Raw genomic sequence first — 24,427 nt, forward strand, 5'->3', positions numbered from 1 at the left:
TTTCTGTTCTAGATCTCTAGCCTTATGCTTGATGTCACGCAGGTAATCACTGAACCAAGGTGACTGTGTTTTGGGGGAGCCTGGTTTTAACACAGGTGGTGCAATCATGTCAAGTGTCGTTTTGAGCACTGAGTTTAAACTATACACAAGTCTGTCTACTGATTGGATATTTGCCAAATGTGAAGCTAAGACATCAGGCAGTCTTGCTTCAAATTCAGTCTTAGTTGAGGAGTTGATGTATCGCCGTAGTGAAATACAAGGTTGTTGTTCCAGTAACAACGGCAGCGAAACTGTAAACTAATAAGTGAGTGATCAGAGACCACTGAGAGGAGAGAGGAGAGCAGAAGACTTATTCATATGATGTTAAAGTCACCAATAATCAGAATGTTATCTGCACTAGTTGACAAGGTTAGAGATGAACGCACCAAATTCATCTAAGAATTCAGAATATGGGCCAGGAGGCCTATATACAGTAACAAAGTAATACGGCTGATTTTTATTCTTCTGCCCTTGGCAATGCGTAATATCCTGAGCAGAGCAGAGAATCAGATGCTCAAACGAGTTATATCTGTGACCCCCAACAGCTAATAAGCTAAACCTAGATTTATAAATAAGAGCAACACCCCTGCCTTGCTTCGCATCACGAGGGACGTGACTAAATGTATATACTGATGGGCAGGCCTCATTTAAGGGGAGGACAGCTGTAGGTTTAAGCATGTTTCACATAACCCAATCATATCTAAGTGATGATCAATAATTCGATCATTAATCAACAATGATTTTGAGGATAGTGATCTTATGTTAATGAGACCCAGACTAAGGACCTCAGTGGGGTTGACAGCTGAACTGTTTGGATTTAGGGGTGGTTCCAGGGTAGCATATATAAGATGCCTAGAGGTAGGTTTAGGTTTGAGACAGTCCACTGTGCGTTGTGGGTAGCAGACACAAAATCTTTGCTATTGCTGGAACAACACTGGGCCGTCCTCAATTTCAACATCATCCAATATAGTAATGGTTATTAAGTTTTCAAAGCATATCCCTCTATGATTTTTATGGACATGTCTACGGAAGCAGGCCACAGTCTCAACTTGTTGAATTTTCCTGCCTGGCAGATAAACTGCACTATCACCATAGTGGATTTTCTGCACTAATTTCCCCATTAAGCTAATGGATTCCACATCCACATTTGTCATAAGCCTTGCAGGGTCTCTAATCACCTGCTCCATGGCCTGCTGTAAATTCCTAATGTTACCCCTCCCTGTAGAGCTCTAGCTATGTTCACAGACAAGCTGACAGCGCCTTCCCCAGTAGGGTGGAGGCCGTCCGGCATCAGCAAGCCACGGCGGGCCCCAGAACGAAGGCAGTTATCAATAAAGCTAAAGCTTTGCTGTCTACAAATTGTACCAGCAATTGCTGAATGCTCCTGATGCCTTTATGCAAGTACAGATACACAAGGATTCCTGAACCCTCTTTCGAGGAGCCAAGAGTGCTACCACAGCATCACCATGTGTCACATTTGACATGGATCTGTGTCAATTAATTCTTTGTGATTCAACCTTGACATTTAATTGATTTAACTCCAAAATGTAACCACATAAATACACAATCCTTCCATCATGTTCAGTTCAAACTGAGTTTTGATTGAACAGTGGACATTGCACATTTATGACCTTGATGTCCGTCTTTAAAGGCTGCCAAAGGTCATGTGACCAGTAGAAAGGTGATCTATGACTTCGTATTAGTGTTTCATAGCAACCAATTCCTCCAAACAGCCCTTAGAAATTTCACCTATAGATAAGCACTGTACCAACTTTTTGACATTGGCCTCAAAATCAAACACTTAAATCATTAGCTGACACTCAGTCATCACACCAAAACAATTTCAGTTACATGTTTAAGACACACAGATGCACAGAACCAAAAAACAACACAACCACATGTGCGATAATGAACAAATAGTAGACACTCTACCCCTCAGCCTGAAATCAACAAGGTTCTTGGAGTTTTGACTACCTAACACACACAAAGTATGCCAACAACAGGGTACAAAGTACAGTCAAGTTATCATGCTTACAAGCAATTTTTGTTTGAAGAGAAAAAAAAAATCCAGTGACCTTGACTTTTTGACCCCACAGTCAGTAGGCATTAATACCAAATGGACACAACATAGTCTGTAAATTTAAACTTGGTCGGTCACCCCGTTTTCTGGCAAATGCAAGGAAAGTGAAAAACAAACACATGCTGAAACCTCATTTTAATTCCTTTTTGAAAACCCACTTTGTCTTTTTCAACTTGATTAATGTCATCCTGCATTTTCTATTGAATGTATTATGCAAACACTATGAACTGCCTCCGTGTGTGAAATACATTTTATAAAAAACCTGCCGTACCTACTGTTTGCAGAGCAACATCATTAAGTATGCATTCACATTACTGTAGATACCATCCTATTTAATTTGAACTCAATTTTCCTCACGACACGCGTCGTCATCAATATTAAGCAGCAGCAAAATAGCAACTGAGAATGACAGAAAGCATTTCCTGCAGTTTTACAGATATTAAACTTGATCTCTGACATAAATCACACAACGATAACAATAAGCTGGAAGCTTTTATATGCAGAAGAAATATCCGTTCGCTTTGCCCTCAGACGGGATGTTTGCAGGCGGATCGTGTGATCGCTTAAACAAAGAGGCGCAGATGATTTGCCATCAATCAGTGGACACAGGCAGGAGATAATGAGCAGATTTCCGCACCATTGCCATCGGTGATTGATTAGTAATAGAGTTTCAGTGCCTGATAGTCAGTGGAAATACCCTGCCTTGTACCCATAATGCATTGCTCATTATCTACCAGATAAGTCTTTTCTTGTGAATTTCCTAATGTATCGGGTTGGATTTTTCCATTACTAATCAGAATAATGAGCATTTCCTTTCACTTCCAGCAGGCTCTAAAGCTGGCGCTGCCATCAGGAATGTAAACACACGCAGTCTGTAAACAAGGCTCTCTCTGACCCATAACCTCCCTCCAACAACACTGACCACACAGCCCAGCCGGCCTAATGATCCCCCCCCCCGCCCCGCCAACTCTCAAAGAGAGACGCGGCCCTATTATTCAACCGAGAGGTCAGAAGAGCGAGTGGGAAAGGGCCGGCGTGCAGGAAAGAAGTACAGACACCGAGATGACTGTCTCAGCGAATCTTCACAGAATCCCCAATCACTGAGTAATGGAAGAGAAAAACATATGTGTGTGGTGTGTGTGTGTGGTGGGTGTGTGTGGTGTGTGTGTGTGTGTGTGGTGTGTGTGTGTGTGTGGTGTGTGTGTGTGGTGTGTGTGTGTGTGAGGGGGAGTGAATTAATGATTTAAGAGCGGCTGCAACGGCTAGGAGATGACCCCAAGGTTCTTCAGTGTGGAACCACAAGTCAATGGGGTCTCCGGAGGTGAGTTTTAGGACCAAGGGAGACGGGGGGGGGGGATCAGAGTCCTTTCAATACAGAGTCTATCCTCCCCTGAAAATAAAGGGGGGGGGGGGGAACAGCAAAGCGGTGCATCTGCACAAAGAACAAAGACGAGACGAGACCTTTTCCAATTCTAACTACAGTGTCAGAGTGGAAAGAAACATCTCGGGCCTCAATTAGAACATATCGTTCATGTCAGTAAACAGAGGTCCAAACCCGCAGCGGGGACGCTTTCTGCAACTCTCGACGCGACTGTGACGGTTTTACCACTGAGCGCTGGTGCTGCCCGTAAAGCAGCTGCGTAGGTGTTCTGTGAGTTAAACCACCACGTCCCTCTTTTTGTTTTTTTTCCTCATCTTCTTCCTGAAGTCTGCATGAAATCCACGGCCTCCTCAGCCCTGCAGCCGTTCTAAATGAGGTGACAAATAGTGGTCACAGGGGCCTCGCTGACTGCTGATAAAAATGATTTTCTGCTCGAGGAGGGAGAAAAGGAAGCATGACGGAGGGAACTCGACAGCTGACGGGTCGTGCTGAGGAGCCGGTGGCCTGCTGGCCTGATGAAATCTAATGTGCAAAAGCAAAGTAAAAGGAATATAAATAATGACACGTGGATTTAAGGATGCCTTCAATACCTTCATCTTAAAAGGTTCTTGTCTGGGAGAAAAGTTTAAACCCGTTTTCATGACATTTTCTTACAACTACTGGGAATTGCAAGGTTGATTAACAGTGTTCAGTTGATGGATAAACAATAGCCAACAACTGTGGTAATTAATGATTTGTCATATACAACTTTGGTTTGTTGTGAACTGTGACTCAGGCTGTTAATCTGCTTCTGAGTCCCACCTCTAAAAGGGGATTTTACACAGGATTTAAATCAGCAGTTAAAATCTCTTCAGGTATAATAGTGGAGCAGACAATGGAAAAATCAACGGGGTACAAGAACCAAATTTGGCATCGTGATTCTCATATTACCTAGCACATTGGACGATTTTCCACTTGAAATTTCAAGATGGCAGACATTTTCCAGGATGGCCGCCAAAATGACAAAAATCAAATCTCAATTTTTGCAAACAAAAGCTCCTATTTGATCAATTAAAATGATTTTGACGTCAAATTCCATTTAGTTATACGAGGTCTGTGATGAAAAAAGCGGTCCTTTTTATTTTTTCAAAAAATAAATGGATTTGATTCATATGTTTTTACGTCAGACATGCTTGAACCCTCGTGCGCATGCGGTGAGTTTTTTTTGCGCGTCGGTGACGTCATTCGCCTGTGGGCAGGCCTTGAGTGAGGAGTGCTCCACCCCGCCCGTCGGAATCTCTTTGTCTGAATAGCCGCTACGGATGGCGCGCGTTTGCTTTATCAACATTTTTTCTGGACCTGTGAGGGATAGCCGAGTGGACACTATTCGAGAAATTAAGCTGGTTTTCGGTGAAAGTTTAACGGCTGATGAGAGATTATGGGGTGTTTCGTCGCTGTAAGGACTTCCCACAGAGCGGGACGTCGCGCAGTGCTTCCAGGCGCCGTCGTCGGCCTGTTTCGACCTGAAAACATCCTAATTAAGGCTTAATTCACCCAGGACGTCGTGATGAGGAGAACAGAGAAGATTCAGAAGAGGCCGGCATGAGGACTTTATGCGGACATTCCACTGTTTTAAGGACATTTTGTAATGAAGACGTGCGCGCAAATTCGCCGAGTTGTTTCCATGACGACTCGGCAATCTGTGTGCGCCGTGACAGGAAACAACACCTCCGTGTTGAAACACATTTGTAAAATTCAGGCGGCTTTTGATTGGCTTTCAACAGTAAGTATCTGAGAAATCGTTTAACCGCTTGGCATGTTCCAACTTGTCCGTTAAGGTTTCCAACGGAGGTGTTTTTCCTGTCACAAACCCCCCGCGGTCGGGTCGGCCCGAACATGCAACTCTGCCCACACGTTCTTTCATTACAAAATGTCCGTTAACAATGGAATGTCCGAATAAACTCCTCATGCCGACTTCTTCTGAAAGTTCTCTGTTCTCTGATGACTTACTGGGTCAACAGAGCCTGAAATGTGGAAGTCTTCAACTGAAACGGCGAGACGCTGCCGCCTTGAAGAGCAGACCGCCGTCAGGCACCGTGGGCCTGTCCTTAAAGCGACACTTACAGACCAAAATCTCTCATCAGCCGTTAAAATTTTTACCGAAAACCAGCTGAATTTATCGAATGGTGTCCACTCAGTTGTGCCTTACAGTCTTTGAAAAAATTTGATCAAACAAAGCAGCAGTCTCTGAGCCCTTCCTAAACAATGAAAAAACGACGATGAGGGTGGGCGACTCCTCACTCAAAGACTACCCACAGGCGAATGACGTAACCGACAGGCGTGAAAAAAACTCTCGCATGCCCACGAGGGTTCAAGCATGTCTGATGTAATCACACGTGATTCAAATCCATATGGTTTTTGAAAAAAATAATAAGGGTCCATTACTTTTATCACAGACCTCGTATTTTGTGTGCATTTGCGGTAGATATATTTTATTTTGCTTATGTGCCAAATTAGAGTGAAGTTTATACATTTAGTATTAATGGTTCCACCTAGCACATGTTTTGAAAGTGTTCCATCTCTTGAAACTACTGTATGTAGGCCTATTAACAAGTGGTAAGTGGTTTTATTTTTAATATCTCCAGTCAACATAGAAAGATGGCCAATTTATGCCACTAAGAGTGTCATAATGTTGGAACATGAAAAATGTAATCCAGCATGGCTGAAAACCTACAATTTCACACCAAGATCACACAAATCAAATACGTAACAACATTTTTGTGAGAAAAACAATTTGAGGTTGATTTGGTGGCCATTTTTAAATAGGAGCCATCTTGGATTTCCCTGATGTTGTACAAGAGATTCATTGTGATAGGCACATTTCCATGCAAAAAGGAATTTTTGGCAGGTCATTTTGATGGCCATCTAGGAAAATGGCCAACCAGATTTGAGGAGTACTACCTTGGGAATCATCATGCCAAATTTGGTGCTTTTACCAGCATTTGCATGATTTTGCTGTAAAAGTGATGCCATCTGTTCCACTATAAGAGATCATTTGGATTTAAGATGTTCTACATGAAGGACCAGTGTATGGGAGTAACTACGCATAATGTAGCTAGGTAATTAAATTACAAAATAAATGCATATTATATTTAAAAGGTATGTTAAAATATTGGTGATTACATTTGGATATATATAAAAAATGTAATGTGAAAAATATTAATTAGGCCTATGTTGTTTTACATCTTTGCTGTGCAGGAACAGCATATTTCTGAGAAATGTGCATCACCAAAAGAGATAACACTGACTGGTCCTTATTTTGAATTTGCACAGAACATCCAGTCTGCTATGCAACAAAAGAGTTTTGCATTTTCATTTCAACTACAGAAAACATTAATCCAAGAAGGAAAACAGTTCCCTGCATTAAGAGCCGTGACACACGTCATGATATAGTAAACACTGCCCAGCCCTAATAATCTATTTTACCACTTTCATGCAGTCTGGGGTAAAGCATACACTGGCAGGCAGACATTTACTTCAAAAAAGTTTAATTATTTAATTCATTTGGAAAATAAAAACTCAAACGTGATGCGCTTTTTTTTTAAGATTTCTGACATAAGTGCACTATTCCTTTCTCTCCATGGTCTACGAGGGCTGTCAATAAAGTATAGGTCCTTTTTATTTTTTTTCAAAAACTATATGGATTTCATCATATGTTTTTACGTCAGACATGCTTGAACCCTCGTGCGCATGCGTGAGTTTTTCCATGCCTGTCGGTGACGTCATTCACCTGTGAGCACGCCTTGTGGGAGGAGTCGTCCAGCCCCTCGTCGGAATTCCTTTGTCTGAGAAGTTGCTGAGAGACTGGCGCTTTGTTTGATCAAAATTTTTTCTAAACCTGTGAGACACATCGAAGTTGGACACGGTTCGAAAAATTAAGCTGGTTTTTGGTGAACAATTTTAACAGCTGATGAGAGATTCTGAGGTGATACTGTCGCTTTAAGGACTTCCCACGGCGCGAGATGTCGTGCAGACGCTCTCAGGCGCCGTCGTCAGCCTGTTTTCAAGCTGAAAACCTCCACATTTCAGGCTCTATTGATCCAGGATGGCGTGAGAGAAACAGAGAAGTTTCAGAAGAGTCGGTTTCAGCATTTTATCCGGATATTCCACTGTAAAGGAGATTTTTTTTAATGAAGACGTGCGGACGGGTCCACGCATCAGGAACCAGCCGGCGCGGTGCGGCGGCACAGGAAAAACACCTCCGTGTTGATAACCATTTGTAAAATCCAGGCGACTTTTGATGGCTTTCAGTGGAGTGAGTATATGAGAAATTGTTTAACAGCTGGACATGTTCCAACTTGTCCTTAAGGCTTCCAACAGAGGTGTTTTTCCTGTGGCATTGCATCAACATACAGTATCTCTAAGTGTGCATTCTCAGAAATATTTGACCTTGTAGTCATTAAAGCAGTGGAAGATGATCAAGGATGCTCCAGGTGCCCACCTGCATAAGGTGGCTTAGTTTTGGAGTTGGACCTTCACCACACTCATTAAAACCCTCCAGAGGCAAGACCCTTGGGACTCTTTGGTGGCTTCTTCTTTTTCAGGGGCAAAGCTCCAAACAACTTTACCTCATCACTGTCACAACACCTGCCATCCTTCAATAGAGTGTTACTCCCACACAGGGCAGAAATAAGAACTCTTGTGCTGAGCTGTGTGAAATGTCAATCCTGTAAAATCAATGCCCAAAATGGAGTTATACGTCTGGAGGGGACCACCTGCAGAACCAGATATAGTTTAATGTTATGCATGTGATACGGCCACGAGGCCTGACATTGCATTGTGAGTGAACATCTGCCTGGATGGTTGCCAGAGTCAGAATCAAGGTGTGAATGGATGGAGCGATCCTGCACTATTACTAAGATTAGCCTAGCCCAGCCAGATTTAGTCTGGTATCTCTCCATTCACGTTTCCTTTACGGTACCATTGGATGCAGACAAAACTGCTTCTGGATGTTTCTGGATAGATATACGTACAACCAATCAGAGCAATGAAGCATGTGATATAGGCAGAGTGACAACCAGAGTAGTGTCAATAAACATGCACAGTAGAGGTGGGCGGATCAATCCTAATATCGATAACAACGCTGGTATTAATATTGACCGATCCTCGTGTAAAAAGATCGATACTCAAGCTTTTTTTCTCTCCCACATGCACGGACTGCTGCGCACGCAGATTCATCAAAGTCTACTCTCTGTCTGTAAGAGCAGCGCTGCGCTGTGTCACACAACACAGAGCAGCGCACCCTTGTATTGTGGTTTGTCAGCCCTCTACCTCAGGAGATTTTGTTTTAAGTTGTGTTGAGTGATATTTTTTTAAACAAAAATGTTGATTGTGATAATAAAGTATTATGTTGTCACGTACAATGTTTGGCTAAATTCTATCCTTGGTCTTTTGGATCCTTGGATCTATGAAGCTTAAGTATCGGTATCAGTATTGATATCGGCGATACTGGGCCTGTATTTACTTGGTATCGGATCAATACCAAAATTCCCGGTATCGCCCACCTCTAATGCACACATGGCATTCAGTAGTTAAGGTTGTTGGTGAATGACTTGTAGGTTTTGCCATAAAAACCTAAGTCCATGGCATTTTCAGCCATTCAAAAAAACATTTTTGAACAAAGCATGCAGCTAAAGTCAGTTTCCCATTACAACAGAGGAGGTGATGGTCTAATGGTTAAGCATTCGGCTTCAGACCAGAGGATCCTTGGTTCAAACCCAGCCAGACCGGAAAATCACTAAGGGCTCTTGGGCAAGGTCCTTAATCCCCGAGTTGCTCCCAGTGTGTAGAGAGCGCCATGCATGGCAGCACCCTGACATCGGAGTGTGAATGTGTGAATGTGAGGCATTACTATAAAGCGCTTTGAGCTTCTGATGCAGATGAAAAAGCACTATATAAATGAGGTCCATTTACCATTCTTTGGCGCTCCTCAAAGAGTTATCGCATAAAGCCCGCCCCATATGAGAATCAACTGTGATTGGCCCGGCCTGTTTTTGGCTGAGAGGAAACTCAGAGTGACACTCGGAGTGAATGGGAGGGGGAACCAGACTCATTCACAAAGTCAATTGTTGGTCCGGTTTACCAGGCTAAGGCAATATAACTGTAATCTAAAAATTGTGGATTGTTCAGTCTTGGGGGAAGTAAGAGTGCATTTGGATTTTGTGGTCATTTGTTCTTTCTTTTGAATATTTTTTTTAAAGGACAAGAAAACCCACTGATAATTTACGACTGGGTTGGTAGATTATGATATTGAGAGCCCATATGAAAAGTTGTAGGCATGTGTGATCATTTATGTTAAAGTTAAGAGCATTTTTGTATGGCTGGTCTAAAGCCACCAGCAGGCGGCAATGCCAGCTGCTACAACAGCGATGTGTGATGACACATGGGCACAGAGGTTCAACACTCCGCCAGTGTCGCCTTGCGGTATCCAGAGTTTTCATGTATCCCATAATCCCTTGCGCCAGTCAAAACAACATAGAGAATCCACATGATGACAACTGTAAATGAATATTATACTACAAAAATGTATTTTTTTTTTATGCTTTTCGTCACATTAATAAGAGACTGCTGCATGATATCCTGAAAACTTGCTAAAACAATTATAACAAATAATCCGTGTCTGCTACGTTTAATCTGCGTGGAATTTAATAAACGCAAACCGAATTTCAGACATATTATATATATTAGTCTGGAACAAAAGAGGACAAACTGTGTTGTAAAGAACAATAATCAAGACATTAAAGAGCAAACTTCACTTTCCTCCAGAACGACATGAAACAGGAAGCGATTGTAGCTCACAGCAGCTCCCACTGAAAATAATGGAGAGACAAGTCTGTGATTCTCGCATGTTTACATAAAACAAACGCAATAACAACATCTAAAACCCAGAGAATATATTCATAAGAGTTTTTAGGCACAATATAAAAATAGTTTATGTTGCGATGTTATGGTGTTGTCTGTGTGCAGAGGTTAAAGTGCAGCGTGATCAGAGCGTCTCAATGCAGTTCTCAATGTTACTGAGATCTCGCAGCGCAGCAACCTCTCCGAGGTTTTCGGGATTTGAAAACCTGAAAAGGGCGGATAGAAGGAGCAAAGCTCGAAAGCGGCAATCAACAGATCAGTATCGGGTTCCAACACTGACGTAATTCGCAGATCAGAATTTCCTGATCCGACCTGTAACATTTCGCTCACATCAGACAAACGTCCTGTCCGATTGCATTCCATTAAAAATCCCTTGCCATGTACCAGACAGAGCAGTCTGGACATGCCCAGTAATAGAGGTATGAAATGAAGTTCAGCACTGACACTCGCCGATTCAAGGAAAGTGGGTACCGTATATCCTGATTAAAAGCTGGCCATTTATTTTTTCAAACCGTGCTCAGACCCGATCTAAACGAGGCAGGGCGTAATCCAAGGCCGGTGATTATTAACAAAATGCTGCTTGCTGCCTGAAGTGCAATATGGTGTTTTGTTTCACACATATCCCTGGTGTGACTAGCCAAACCGCTTTAGATCACAGCCATCTGTGTGACTGCAAACCAGTACACCTGCTAAATGATGGAGGCTGCAAAAGGCTGTAATTTGTCACTTTTACATTTTCACTCCTTCCTCTCCAGTCATATTGTAAAAGCGTGCACACCAATTACATTTCAATCATGGATCAAATACATTTGGCAGAAAAGTCCACAAATATGACCAACTTTACAACACTGAGTCAGAAAAAGATGCTGAAATGACCTAATTCATGGAGGAAAATTGCACATTGGTTTGGAGGTTGATGATTGTATAAAGAAGCGGAGCTCGTGGAGGGACAAATTAATCCAGAAATAGCTGCTGTTCTTGTGCAAAACTGCATAAAGACGTGATGGTGAACTTTAAAAGGGTCACGTGCACGTCAACGTTATTGCATGTTCACGGAGTTACAAAAGCATAAATCAGGTTTTAGGTTTTTAAGGTACCACTCTGCAGCAGACTTAGAAAAAATTTTGTCCGTTTTATACATATAATGGATTTCTATTATAACGAACAAAAGTCACTGGTCCACCTGCATCCATTATATGCATGTTTTACTGTATAATAAAATTCTGCTGGGCTACTTTAATTAGATGCATATTTAATCTTCTGAGTGCCAGTGACAATGCAGCAGCAGAGTGCATGAAAAATCCTGGAATGACACATTTCTTCTGAACATACATGCCTGTGAAAAAGACCTTCTATTAAATGTGCAGCTCATTATTAAAAAAAAAAAAACAGGCAGAAGTCAGTCTCATTTCTTTAGGCTTGAAACTTTGACACTCTGTTGCATGTAAGAAAATGTCTTGCTTTTGCATTCCATGAAAGTGAGCAGCTGTCCAGAATGAGGGATGATTAAATCACTTTGGGTCACAGAACCATGTCAGGCCGCTTCGACTTTACATGCTCGACTAAACACGGCGCTCGCTCAACAAGCAACTGCAGCTTTAAAACAGATCTAAATGTTTGTACGAAGCTGCTGCCACGCCATCGACTTACAAACTGCACATAAAAAGCCGAACTGTGCTCTATTTTTAAGGGCCTCTCTGTGCATCATGTGCACGTCTGCCTGCTAAGTGCTGTCATTAATACGTGTTGTGAAAAATCACTCGTCGCACTCAAACACGTGGAACCTGTCCGCCCAACACACCCACAGAGTCAAAGGCATTTTCGTGCTTCAGCTCTTGGGCAGAATTGTTAAACGTCTTTTCAGCACTGAAGTAATGCCAAGATAATAATCTCTCTGCTCGCTTAGCTGCTCTGTAACAACATGCACCGTGGTGTTGGAGCACCACTTGTCAGGCAGATCCTTTTCCGAGGGCGTCTGCCGAGTGCCGAGGAGAAGCTGGATTGATCCAATCATCAGCGAGTGACTGAGGGCCGCCCCAAGGCTTCGCCTGCATCAGACCTTCTGGCCAAACGCAACTATTTGATACTGTGAAGGAGAAATGGAATTAAAGAAGATATAGAACAGTTTTTGCAGGTTAGGAGAGCATCTACTTTGTCTCAATTCCCTGGTGCAATTAAGTAGAATACCGTAAAGAATCCAGGTAGACATCGGTATGACCTCAACATCTTGCTGGGAATATAAGAAGCCCCACCACCCTCCGCCCCCGTTTGACCGGAATACATCTCCCTACAACACTGCTGTTAAAAATTACTTTGCCAAAACATGCACTCCTCCTGCACCTTGGCAGACAAATAGAGACTTTGCTGTGAATCCAGTCTCTGAGGGGATACGTGTAACAGCTTCAGCAAATACCACGCAGGAGTTGTCAGGACTCCGGGGTTATGCACAAACACCAACAACCTGAGAATGAGGGCAGTGAAGGTGATGAAAGAGGAACGCCAAAGTGGTGTCAAAACGCTGAAGGGGGATGACGAGCCGTGTTCAGAGAAGACGGTGCCACAGTCTCTGCCTGTCTATCATTTCTTTTTTCCCATCTCTTTTAAAAATGGCTTACACTCAGAAGTTTAAGGTCAAAGGGATAGTTACATAAAAGCTACATTATAATGCTGCTTTTAGGTGGTTTTAAAGAAATGTCCAAATTCCCATGGAAACCACTAATATGGTGTCCCAGAGGTCTATCTACATTGAAATAATGTGCTAAATAGCACTGGAAGCTGCCTTTTTGATGTTCCAAAGTGAATATATTCAGTACCAGTCAAACTTTTTGACAGATTTTCCCCAATCAGTTTATTGAGGAGGAAAAACAATTATCACCATGACTTAGGGCGTTCTCTGCAGGTTAGCATTACGTACTTTGCACGGATGCTAATGCTTTCTAATGGCTCGCCAAAGGCAGGCCAATAATGTCATTATCCACCTACTACAGCACAGTGACTTAGTGTTTTAGTACTAGTGCCTCACAGCAAAGGGTGGGATCGCGTTCCACCCTTTCTGTGTGGAGTTTGGATGTTCTCCCCGTGTGTGCGTGGGTTTCCTCCTGGAACTCGGTTTCCTCCCACAATAAAAACATGCTTATTTAGGGTCGCTCCTTTCTCTGCCCCTGGAGTTGGTCCCCGAGCGCCGGACTGTGGCTACCCACTGCCCCTAGTGGTTGGATTGTGTCTAACTGTAATTAGGATGGGTTATGTACAATGAAAATAAGGCTCTTCTTCTTCTTCTACTTTGGTATGCTCTGAAACTGAGTGATTTTTTTTTCTTCTTAATACCACAGTATTGTCGCGCTTATCTAGCATAGTATACAATGCGCCTGCACCCCAATCAACAGCAGTAGCAGACCAGCGCGTATCGTCAGCTAGCGTCTCGGTAAGATATTTTGTAAATCACATCAGAGGTATTATCCATTTTGTTGTTGTTGTTTTTTAAACAGTGTTTGAGATTCAAGTGTTTATTTCTCACTAACCTTTACAAGATATAAGAGAAAAAAAATGCTAAACTTATCAGATTTACACAGAAATACAACTGTTTGGGAGCATATTTGACATCAGTCACTGTGTCACATAGCTTAGCATTATATTTTCCCGCCTAACTGACAGCATAGCAATCACTTGTGTCTTGTGGCTGTAAAAAGCCCATTCTGACTGAAAAAGAATGGCAGCTGGTCGTTTTACCTCCATCTCTTGTATCTATTGTGACCAAGGGGTAAATGGCTGTTCTTTGTTTGATGGGTGATAGTGAACATGGTTTGTATGTGCTTGTGATAACAACATGATTTCAGGGCCTACTGTTGATTGTTGGCCCTGAATCTAAGGTTAGCAGCCCTCCGTTTCACCAGTACTCGGGCTACTAATCATATATTAGGGGCAGTAACCAACAATTGGGTCTTCCTAAATTAAGTAATTGTATAATTAACAATTTTGATGCACCATATCAGCCCCCCGCCTTTTTGCCACCCTCAATTGCTCAAGATCACCACAGTGGACTTCAAGATTTGCCACAAGTATTATGCCAGATGCCGTTTCTAGAAACACAGAAACATGTACAGCTCCTGGTATTTAATTAGGACCTGCTCTGTTTAACTTCTGAGACCTGACAGAATCAGGCACACACAGAACAGCATGGCTGCACCATGTCAGTGCAAGAGTATTCAGTATGAATTGTGGAACGCTGTACAGTAATTTCTGGAATAAGTGTTTCAAAACATTTCAAAGCTTGAAATTGCCATCTCTGCTGCAAAGTCCACTTTGTCACAAAATTAAACACCACAGGTGTTCAGTGAGCAAATAGGGGTCCTGGGACTTTCTCTGCTGCACATGAACATACGGCAGATAGTGGAATTTATGTTGTTAACGCGAGTCCTGGAGTAGCATCTGCATTATATTGAGCAGGACAGGCAATCTTCCAAACTCAGTGGTGGGTAGAGTGAGGATATTTATGACTATCTGACAGACCGTACAGTTGCTTTGTCGGTCAGCCTGTTTCTAGCCAGCCAAGATCAGAAACTGTACGTTATCAAGTTAATGAAACTATAAGTAGACACTGCTTTTTAAATTCCTGGTTTTGGTGTTTGTGGTAAAATTAGGGATCTCCCAATCACGGCGACCTAGATCGGCCAAATCTGATTGATCAGGATCAGATCTATTCAACACGAGTCACAGAGATCAGATTGCACTACATTTTGCTGTGCTTCATAAAAACCATACCGACTGAGGTAACAACCACTCAGTCAGCTCTTTCTGCTAGTTCACCAGTAAGGCCGTGCATATTCATGCTCTGCTTCACTTCAACTATGAACCAAGTCCATTTCTGACAGTTATGATGTGGTAAACGTCTTACCAGTCAATCAAGGAGCACTTTCCACACAAATACAAGTTTAAATTACTCGTCATCCTGTCTGTTTTCCTCCCGCAGCTCCACCCAATTTTGAAGAGAAAAAAAAAATGTGTTTGATGAGGGGTTTCTTTTGTATATCATGATTATTGTAGTCAGTTCCTTTAGCTTCTCCCTTGTTTTTACTCAGGTCCACCGCAGCAGATCTAAGGTAGAACTGCATGTTGATTTAGCACGAGTTTTACACTGAATGCAATGCCTCATTAAATAGCGAATGGACATGGTTGGCCTTGAACTGGGAACCTTTCACACTGGAAACAAGTGCACTTAACCGCTTGGCCACCACCCCTGTCATTATAATCATATCTAAAAGTGTATTTTTAATAACTAAAAGCACAGCTTATAGAGTTCTCGTACAGTATGTTAAAATTAAACACCAAGTTAAAATACAACCAATAATGACAGAGTCGCAGTAAAGATCATTTACTGCCGCACATCTTCATCAACATGCTAGGAAAAACTGCAAATAAAACAATACAAAAATAGTAGTTGCCATGGCTACTACCACTGCTATTAGGTTGTACACAATAGGAAATAAAACATAAACATCTTTTTTTTAAGAAAATCATTGCTACTATAATCATTAACATGTTCTTAACTTACAGCATTGCCTGAATGATGTTTCATAGTGAATTCACGTTTGCTTTCAGACAATGCACTAATGTCTGCCTTATTTTTCTGCAGAACCAAGAAATGACTAAATGAGTAGTCATGTCATAACTAACAGGAAAAAAAATTGAAATATTTTACAAACAATTTTGTTATATTATATAGGTGTTATTAGCGTGTCATTTTCTACTAAAAATATGTACCAGCTAAATATTTTAAACAGAAATTTGAGAATGTTAACCACATGCATTAAAGGCAACACACTCAATCAACATTAGTCTGTGTTTTAGTTTTACTATTACAATGCTGCATTAAGTGGAACTGATAAGAGCCACATAAAACAATTCTATTTCCATTATTTTCGAAAAATAAAAACAAAAACATTAAGGATCAGCTGTATTGAAGGTAGGTTTTTTTCTTAATGCATTGCAGAATTCTTCAATAGTCAAGCATATACACTGGATTGACTTGCAGCGTGTCCTGTGTAAGTGGAAAATGCAAGTAGGGAATCGGGACTCGGTATCAGCAGATGCTCAATATTAAATGACTCAGATCAGGGGAGGAGAAAAAAAAAGCCCTCAGTGGGACATCCCCAGCTCAAACCTCTGAAAAAGTTTGAATTCTAAGACCGAAGCATGTATTGAATCATACCTGATTACAGAGTTACACCCTTATTTCATTTACACAAGAGTGCACATACACGTGCACATCCAGAGCTGCGGCACAATCACCGGTTTCACGGGTTGTAATGTAGCCGTCAGTTATGGACAACCGAGACAAACGCACAACCACTTCACTACGTGTGAAGGAAAGGATGCAAAGACAAAGCAAACAAGCAGAGTTGGGTCAAAGAAGAACGGTGTGCGTGAGCACTGGGGAGGGGTTTTCTTTCCTTCAGTCTCCCTCCCTCAGCATCGCTAGGTGAGCCTCCCCATCACTTAGGCCTCATGTTGCCCGGGTTGCTCGGTTCCCACAGTGTGTCCCGAGCCTGGATCTGGCCTTCCTCGCTGCTCAGGCAGCCCCGTGTCTTTAGACCCCCAGGAGCAGAGGTTACACCAACACAGCCAGCACAGCAGCATGTCAGGACCACACAACGTTGCCTGGTGTTGCTGCATTAGCGAAGGAAAGTGATTTGCCATGACGTCTATGGTGCTCACTCTCTCTCTATCTCCTCTCTTCCCAGCTTGTTTTTGCTCAATCGTAAGAAACCTCTTCTTTCTGTCTGTGCGCCTTCAATGTCTCCTCATTTTTCCCTTCTTGTCATTCTCTCCACCACATCCTCAAATTGTCCCTCCCTCATTCCACGGCTCTTTTAACCCCCCCCCCCCCTTTGTGGAGTTGCCTGAAATGCAACTCCACAATTACTCTGAAATATTTTCTTGCACAACCTGCAAACTTTTCACTGCATACCGACGAACCCACTTGGCACCAAACATCCGCTCAGCGACACGCACTTGCAGAGCTGTTCGCCGTGCGCGGATAAACAGGAAGCCCATCGAGTGGTCATTGGCGGCGTTTCGCTCGACGACCAACAAACAGGTGCACGCCATTCCGCGGTGCAAGGAAGTGTGTAATCGATGTTGTGGAAAATAAAGTAAGAAAAGTTGTTCTTATTGAAAAATGTAAATATTGAGTTTTCCCACAAGTGGGGGCAGACCACCCAGGATGCAAAATAGTCACCCACCCTCTCCACCCATCCACCCTCTTTTTTTTTTTTGCCTTCTTGTCTGCCTGAGAGATGTCTTTTTGTGTGCGGAACATCACCGACCACAATCAGCACTCACACAGACACCACGATGTGTCTTTGCATGCAAATACTTCTGGCAGCTCCGCGTTGGCTTTTGTATTTGTGGGAGAATTAAGTGATGAAAACCCGGAGGTGAATGCAGAGTGGATCAAAAATGGCTTTCTGCTTCCTGTACGTGCTGACAGAGTTTGGATTTTGGCTACCCCCGGTCCTCAATGAATAATTCCTCACAAGACAAGAGAGCAAGAGGGCAGGCGGCGGGACACTGTGGCTGCACTGTCTGACAGAGAGATGCTCCTGCATCATGTGTGCGTGTTACAGGCCGGCGCCAAATACTTCTCCGCACTGTGACAAATACCAGCTTTTAGTCTCACTACAATTACCTGCAGGGTCTGCTATGAAACGCAACCGTTCACACTGCTGATGCTGTCTGAAGATCAAAGACAGCGGTGAATCTCAACCAGAAGGGCATATAAAGAATGCATACCTCTTCCGAGGCAAGACAGTCCAGGAATTCACACTTTGGAGAAGCGATATTATTACATGTTTCTGCGTCAACACCGTTAACATCACTGCAGTCTGAATGTATGAGATTTCACTTGCTGACTGTCTGTCACTTGGATACGTGTGACTGAAAACTTCCATCAAGATCAGTGGATTAGTTTTTGAGAATTTTGAGTTTTGAAAAAATGCCATAACTTGCCGTGTAAAAGAAAGTTAGGAATTGATCCATAACCTACATCCGGATTAACAGTAAACTTTAAACAGATTTTCTTCTTCACAAGATTTATAAATCCACCAAATTTTATGGAAATCATTTGGAAACATTTAGGAGATTTATCAAAATATCCCAAACCAACCTTTCTGGCTATGTAAAATAAAGAGAAATGCTCTAGGACCTACATCTGGGTCCTCATCAATACTACATTTTTATCTTTTCTTCCTCTTAACAGTATTCAGCAAACTTTAAATTTCTTGAAATGTCACAAAACCCTACATTTTACTGTGCAAAAGAAATAGTTTTGAATCTACATCTAGATCTCAAGCCAACACCTAATTTTAACCAGTTCTTCCTTAATGAGCTTCATCAACACTCCATTTTTCATGGAAAATAGTTAGAACGTTTGGAAAACAGAGTGAAGTGTTGAAAAAAAAATTGAATTTTCCTAAAAAGAAATGATTGACAACACAGATGGATCCTTATCAACACCAAAATTTAATCACTTCTCCTTCTTAATAGGATTGATCAACTCACCATTTTGTTGAACTCAACTAAAAATAGTTTTTTGGGAAATTTATCAAAATGTCATTAAAGTTCCACATTTTGCTGTTAAAGACAGAAAAGAAATGAATCAGAACCCACATCTGGACCTGGGTCGACACCACATTTTAATGTTTTCTTCCTTTTCACAGCTGTTATCAGTTCAATACGTTTCATGTTGCTGTGTTGAAAACCTTTTAGAAAATGGATTTATTTGTTAATAATGTCCCATCTAACAAAGTAAAGAAATGATCTAAAATGTGTGTTTGGCTCCTGAGCAACAACAAAGTTAACTCAGGTTTTGCCAAAACTGAATAGCCTGCAAAATTTCATTAAATGTTTTGGGAAAGTGATCAAAATGTTCACAATTAAAGGATTATCTTAGTAAAATCAAAGGATCTAGAATGCCCAATTTGGTCTTGATTCACGCCAAACTTTTACCAGTTTTTCCTCCTCATTGTTAACAGTCCACCAAGTTTCATTGTAAAGTGTTGAAAAATACTGAAAAATAAAGGATTATCTTACTAAAATGAAAGGATGTAGAATGCACAATTTGACCTCGATTCACACCAAAGTTTCAGCAGTTTTTCCACGTCATGTTGTTAAGCAGTCCACCAAATGTTTAATTGATCAAAATGCTGACAATAAAAGCATTTACCTTGCAATGCAAAAAAAATAAAAATAAAAAAAAATAAAGGGGAGTTTTGGTAAAAGTTTTATTTGTAAATTGATCAAAATGCTGACAATAAAAGCATTTACCTTGCAATGCAAAAAAATGGAGGAGTTTTGGTAAAAGTTTTATTTGTAAATTGATCAAAATGCTGACAATAAAAGCATTTACCTTGCAATGCAAAAAATGGGGGTGCAGTGATCTAGAATCTGCATTTGGGCTACGACAAACACGAAAAATTTATGTTTTTCCTCCTAATAATGTTGATCAGTCCACCAAGGTTCATTGAGTTTGGCTAAAAGTTTTATTTGTAAATTGATCAAAATGCTGACAATAAAAGCATTTACCTTACAATGCAAAAAAAGGAAAAAAAATGGGGGAGCAGTGATCTAGAATCTGCATTTGGGCTACGACAAACACGAAAAATTTATGTTTTTCCTCCTAATAATGTTGAACTATAGTGTAAACTGATCAACATGTCAACAAATGCCCCATGCTGCTGTCAAAGACAGCAAAGTAATGACATGTAATAAATTACAACACAAGTGAAATGATCCAGAGTCCACATTCAGATCTTAATCCACACTAAAATGCAGTGTAGATCTTTATTCTTAATAACTGATCAGACACACATATAAACAAACAAATGTAGACGATCATGTGACCTCTGCAGAAAAGAAAACATTTTTTTTCTCAGCAGATTACCAAAACAGCTGGAATTAAAAATAAAAATAACAACGCAATTAATCAGCAAAAAAATCCTATTTCTGATTGTTCCAACTGGGTGACAATCTGCACTTTATTCGCATGTAACGTGTTTTTGTGGCACACTAAGAGCGGCTGGCAGCTTTCCACGTGGTGAAGTGTGACAGTAATATGATGAGAATCAGCACATCGTCCGCATAAGGTTTGAGTCCAAACTTACCTTGAGCGGTTTTACTTCCTGAAGCAGACTGTTGGACAAAGGCGACCAGGCACAGACCCACAAATCCAACGCTGGCGCGGATCAGGACGTGCACGTACATGTTAAGTTTGACACAAAGACTCGGATCTGCTGTTAGTCCCTCACAGCTGGCACGCTGCTCGCTGCTGAACCGGATCGAATAGCGCACCAAGGTTTTTCTCTTATCATGTTTCGAACCAGACCGGTGTCAATTTAAGAAGAGAGAGAGAGAGAGAGAGAGAGAGAGAGAGAGAGAGAGAGAGAGAGAGAGATGGAGCTGGAAGGGGGAGGAGAGACGGACTCTGGATTCTGTTCAGTCTGACCGGATCAGTTTTTTTTTGTTTTTTTTCTGATTGGACTGAAGGCGGATCCGGATTCCCACGTGCGCGGCGGCATCACGCCGGTTCCACCTGCGCACAAAAGCAGAGAGGATTTAAAAATGAATGATGGTTAAAAAAATAAATAAAATAAAAAATCAGAGCAGGCTGCACTTTCTCACCTGCAGCTCCTCACTTATGGAACATAAAGAAAAAGTCAAATTAAAAACATTTATTATCAAATTTTAAAAATCAAAGCAAATCCCATCTAAAAGAGCACTCATTATGAGCGCATACTTCTGCCAAGGACAAAAAAAGCGCCTTTTAAAACTCGCCCCATTTAAAAAAAAAAATCTACCTCAAAATATATTATTAATATGTTATGTCAAGGACATGAACGAGCAAAGCATGTCATTCAGGTCCTTCAGACTGTTTTTTTTTTTAGCATAGCTAATTTTCAATTTCAATTTATTTTCATTTATATAGCACCAAATCACAACAGAGTTGCCTCAAGGCGCTTCACACAAGTAAGGTCTAACCTTACTAACCCCCAGAGTAACAGTGGTAAGGAAAAACTCCCTCTGAGGAAGAAACCTCAAGCAGACCAGACTCAAACGGGTGACCTTCTGCTAAAACCTTTGATCTTCTGGGAGGCGGCGCTCCCCCAGACCCCGCCTTTTAAATATTTTCTTTTTTTACCTTTCAGCTTCTGGGGGAGCTCTGCAATCAGGTAAAAGTGCTCCATTAGTTACTCCATTACTACACCAGACGGACTTCCATTTTGTCTACAATATGCTTTGCCACTTGCCTCCTCAGTTCCATCTTCACGGCCTCCTTGGTGGCACCCCTAGAAGAACCTGTAAGCAGGAAACAATCCAGATGATGCAACTGGCACATCCACCAGGCAGGTGCTTGGACAGAAACAGAGGCAGACTTAGTAATAAGAAAGGCATCACCACCTAGAATCAAATTAAATCTCTTTAACAAATGTTTCTGTTAATGTTGTTATTCACCAAGCAGCTGTGGCCTTGGTGGCTACCAACCCTATTCTTTGGTAATGATAGAAACAACATCATTTCAAGTTACATGCAATGTCATCTACAGGTCCGCGCGTCAGGACGCAGCCGACGCGGCGCGGCGGCATAGGAAAAACACCTCCGTGTTGATAACCATTTGTTAAAATCCAGTTGGCTTTTGATGGCTTTCAGTGGAGTGAGTATATGAGAAATTGTTTATCAGCTGGAGATGTTCCAACTTGTCCTCAAGGCTTCCAACAGAGGTGTTTTTCCTGTGGCGGAGCGTCGCGGCGGCTGCGAGCCGACGCTGCAATCCGCCCGCACGTCTTTCATTACAAAAATCTCCTTTAACAGTGGAATATCCGGATAAAATGCTGAAACCGACTTCTTCTGAAACTTCTCTGTTCTCTCACGACGTCCTGGATCAACAGAGCCTGAAATGTGGAGGTTTTAAGCTTGAAACAGACTGATGACCCCGCCTGAGAGCGCTGCGCGACGTCTCGCACCGTGAAAAGTCCTTAAAGCGACAGAATCACCTCAAAATCTCTCATCAGCTGTTAAAATTTTCACTGAAAACCAGCTTAATTTTTCGAACCATGTCCACTTCGATGTGTCTCACAGGTTTAGAAAAAATTTTGATCAAACAAAGCGCCAGTCTCTCAGCAACTTCTCAGACAAAGGAATTCCGACAAGGGGCTGGACGACTCCTCCCACAAGGAGTGCTCACAGGCGAATGACGTCACCGACAGGCGTGGAAAAACTCACGCATGCGCACGAGGGTTCAAGCATGTCTGACGTAAAAACATATGAATGAAATCCATATAGTTTTTGAAAAAAATAAAAAGGACCTATACTTTACGGACAGCCCTCGTAAAAGATGAAAGCATTTATTGTTTTTGAGTTATTGTGTTAACAACTTGGAGGGGATGGAATGTATTTTTTTAAGCTGCTGCATTTTCCAAAGTGTAGATATAACTATGGAAATTATATTAAATATTCTGATGTTACAAAATGGATTAATTTGCATTTGTTTCTGAACATAAGTCAATTTCTGAACTTAAAATGTCAGAGGCAATTGAGAGTAAGTGTGTTCCATGTGGGTTACTGTACCAATATGGTGGCGCAAAATGGTGGCCTCCATGAGGGAGCCTTCTCCCATGTAGATATGAAGGGGCTCATTGGAAGCTCATCAGTAGAGCACCACAGTCTCGTTTGAACCCTGCATGATATTGCGGGATTTGACCACTTATGGAGACAGCCGCTGCCGTTGTGCAATATATACACAGCATGCTTCACATGGAAAAATGGTGTACTGTTTTTTTTTCCGCTCCAATCACCGAAGCTGTTGCGAAAAGTGTTTTTTTTTTTCGGTTCCCAGTGGAGAAGGGAAGATGAAGCAAATGGGAAATGTCGAGTTGGTAAGCGTTAGCCTACACAGCTAACCAGAGTAGCTGTGTAAACTGTGTCCACTTTCCCACAACATCGTCACCTTTTCTTGGCATTTTTACTTTGTTTGCATGTAATTTGCTCCAAAACTCAGAGAAAATGCTGTATTTTTGTCCCTGGAAGTATAGAAACTATGTCATATGTGTCATATTTTACCCCTTTAGTGCCCACCCTCAAACAAGACTGTGGTGCAAACAAGACTGTGCATAAAATGGCCCAGGCAGTGGTGGGCATTGCTAATATAAACGTTAGCTTTGATAACTGTTTACTGAAAAGTCAGCTGTGATAAAACTAATCATATAAACCACTAAAACATCTCTCGATGAAGCTATCACTATGGAGAAATGAATTAAACAGTAGTTTAAATTCAATGTACAGTTCATTAATGGTACAGAAAGCATTAAACAAATAATAAATAAATAAATAAATATAACTTAAAAAATGCATGAAAATCTTTTTAACAATCAAATTCATTTACTCTGGAGATCGCCTGCTCCTCTTTCACCTGATGCTTGTTGTGTTCACACGATGTGTGGATTTCATTTATTGGATTCATGTATAAGCTCCAACAGGAACAAATGCATGATTTTGTCGTTTACAAATGCTTTTGACTGTTAAACTTTTTTTATCATTATTATTACAGCAATACTAAATTTACTGGAAGCTACTAAATTTAGTGGAAGCTAACTGGCCTGCTAATGCTTTTCAAAGTTAGCTGAAAAGCTTATCTGCAAACCAGCAGTATGTTGAGAAATTAACAGAATCCATCCTTATCAACACAATAAGTGGTAGAGTGATCTCGATTTGCTTACAAATGTTACACTTCCTGATATTTTTCTTATGCCATCAACTTTATGAAAACAAAAATAGGCAGAATGTCTTTTATATATTTGGCAATGCAGCTAGCTACTGTTTAGCTAGTTGAGCAAAGTATGTGTGGCTAACCATCATCCATCAAAACTAGCATTTCATAGGCTGGTTTGCATGAAAACTAAATGGAATTTCTTAAAGAGAAGTAGCTATGCTGCAAGTTAGCTAAACAGCCAGCTAACCAGTCAACTAGTGAGTGG

At 41.5% G+C, this 24,427-nt stretch overlaps 1 protein-coding gene across 2 annotated transcripts in view; it reads right to left on the bottom strand.

Moving 5' to 3' along the window:
- scube3 (signal peptide, CUB domain, EGF-like 3) overlaps positions 1-20,858 on the bottom strand; it is a 316,073-nt gene extending 295,215 nt beyond the window's left edge. Inside the window, exon 1 of one of the 2 annotated variants that reach the window (XM_034172863.1) lies at positions 20,561-20,858. In XM_034172863.1, coding sequence (XP_034028754.1) covers positions 20,561-20,660 — 100 coding nt within the window. In that variant the 5' untranslated portion in view covers positions 20,661-20,858. The remainder of the gene's footprint in view (positions 1-20,560) is intronic. The other variant, XM_034172864.1, reaches the window with a different exon arrangement.
- Positions 20,859-24,427: the final 3,569 nt, after the last annotated feature.

The sequence above is a fragment of the Thalassophryne amazonica genome, chromosome 6 (assembly GCF_902500255.1).
Source record: "Thalassophryne amazonica chromosome 6, fThaAma1.1, whole genome shotgun sequence".
Lineage (NCBI taxonomy): Eukaryota > Metazoa > Chordata > Actinopteri > Batrachoidiformes > Batrachoididae > Thalassophryne > Thalassophryne amazonica.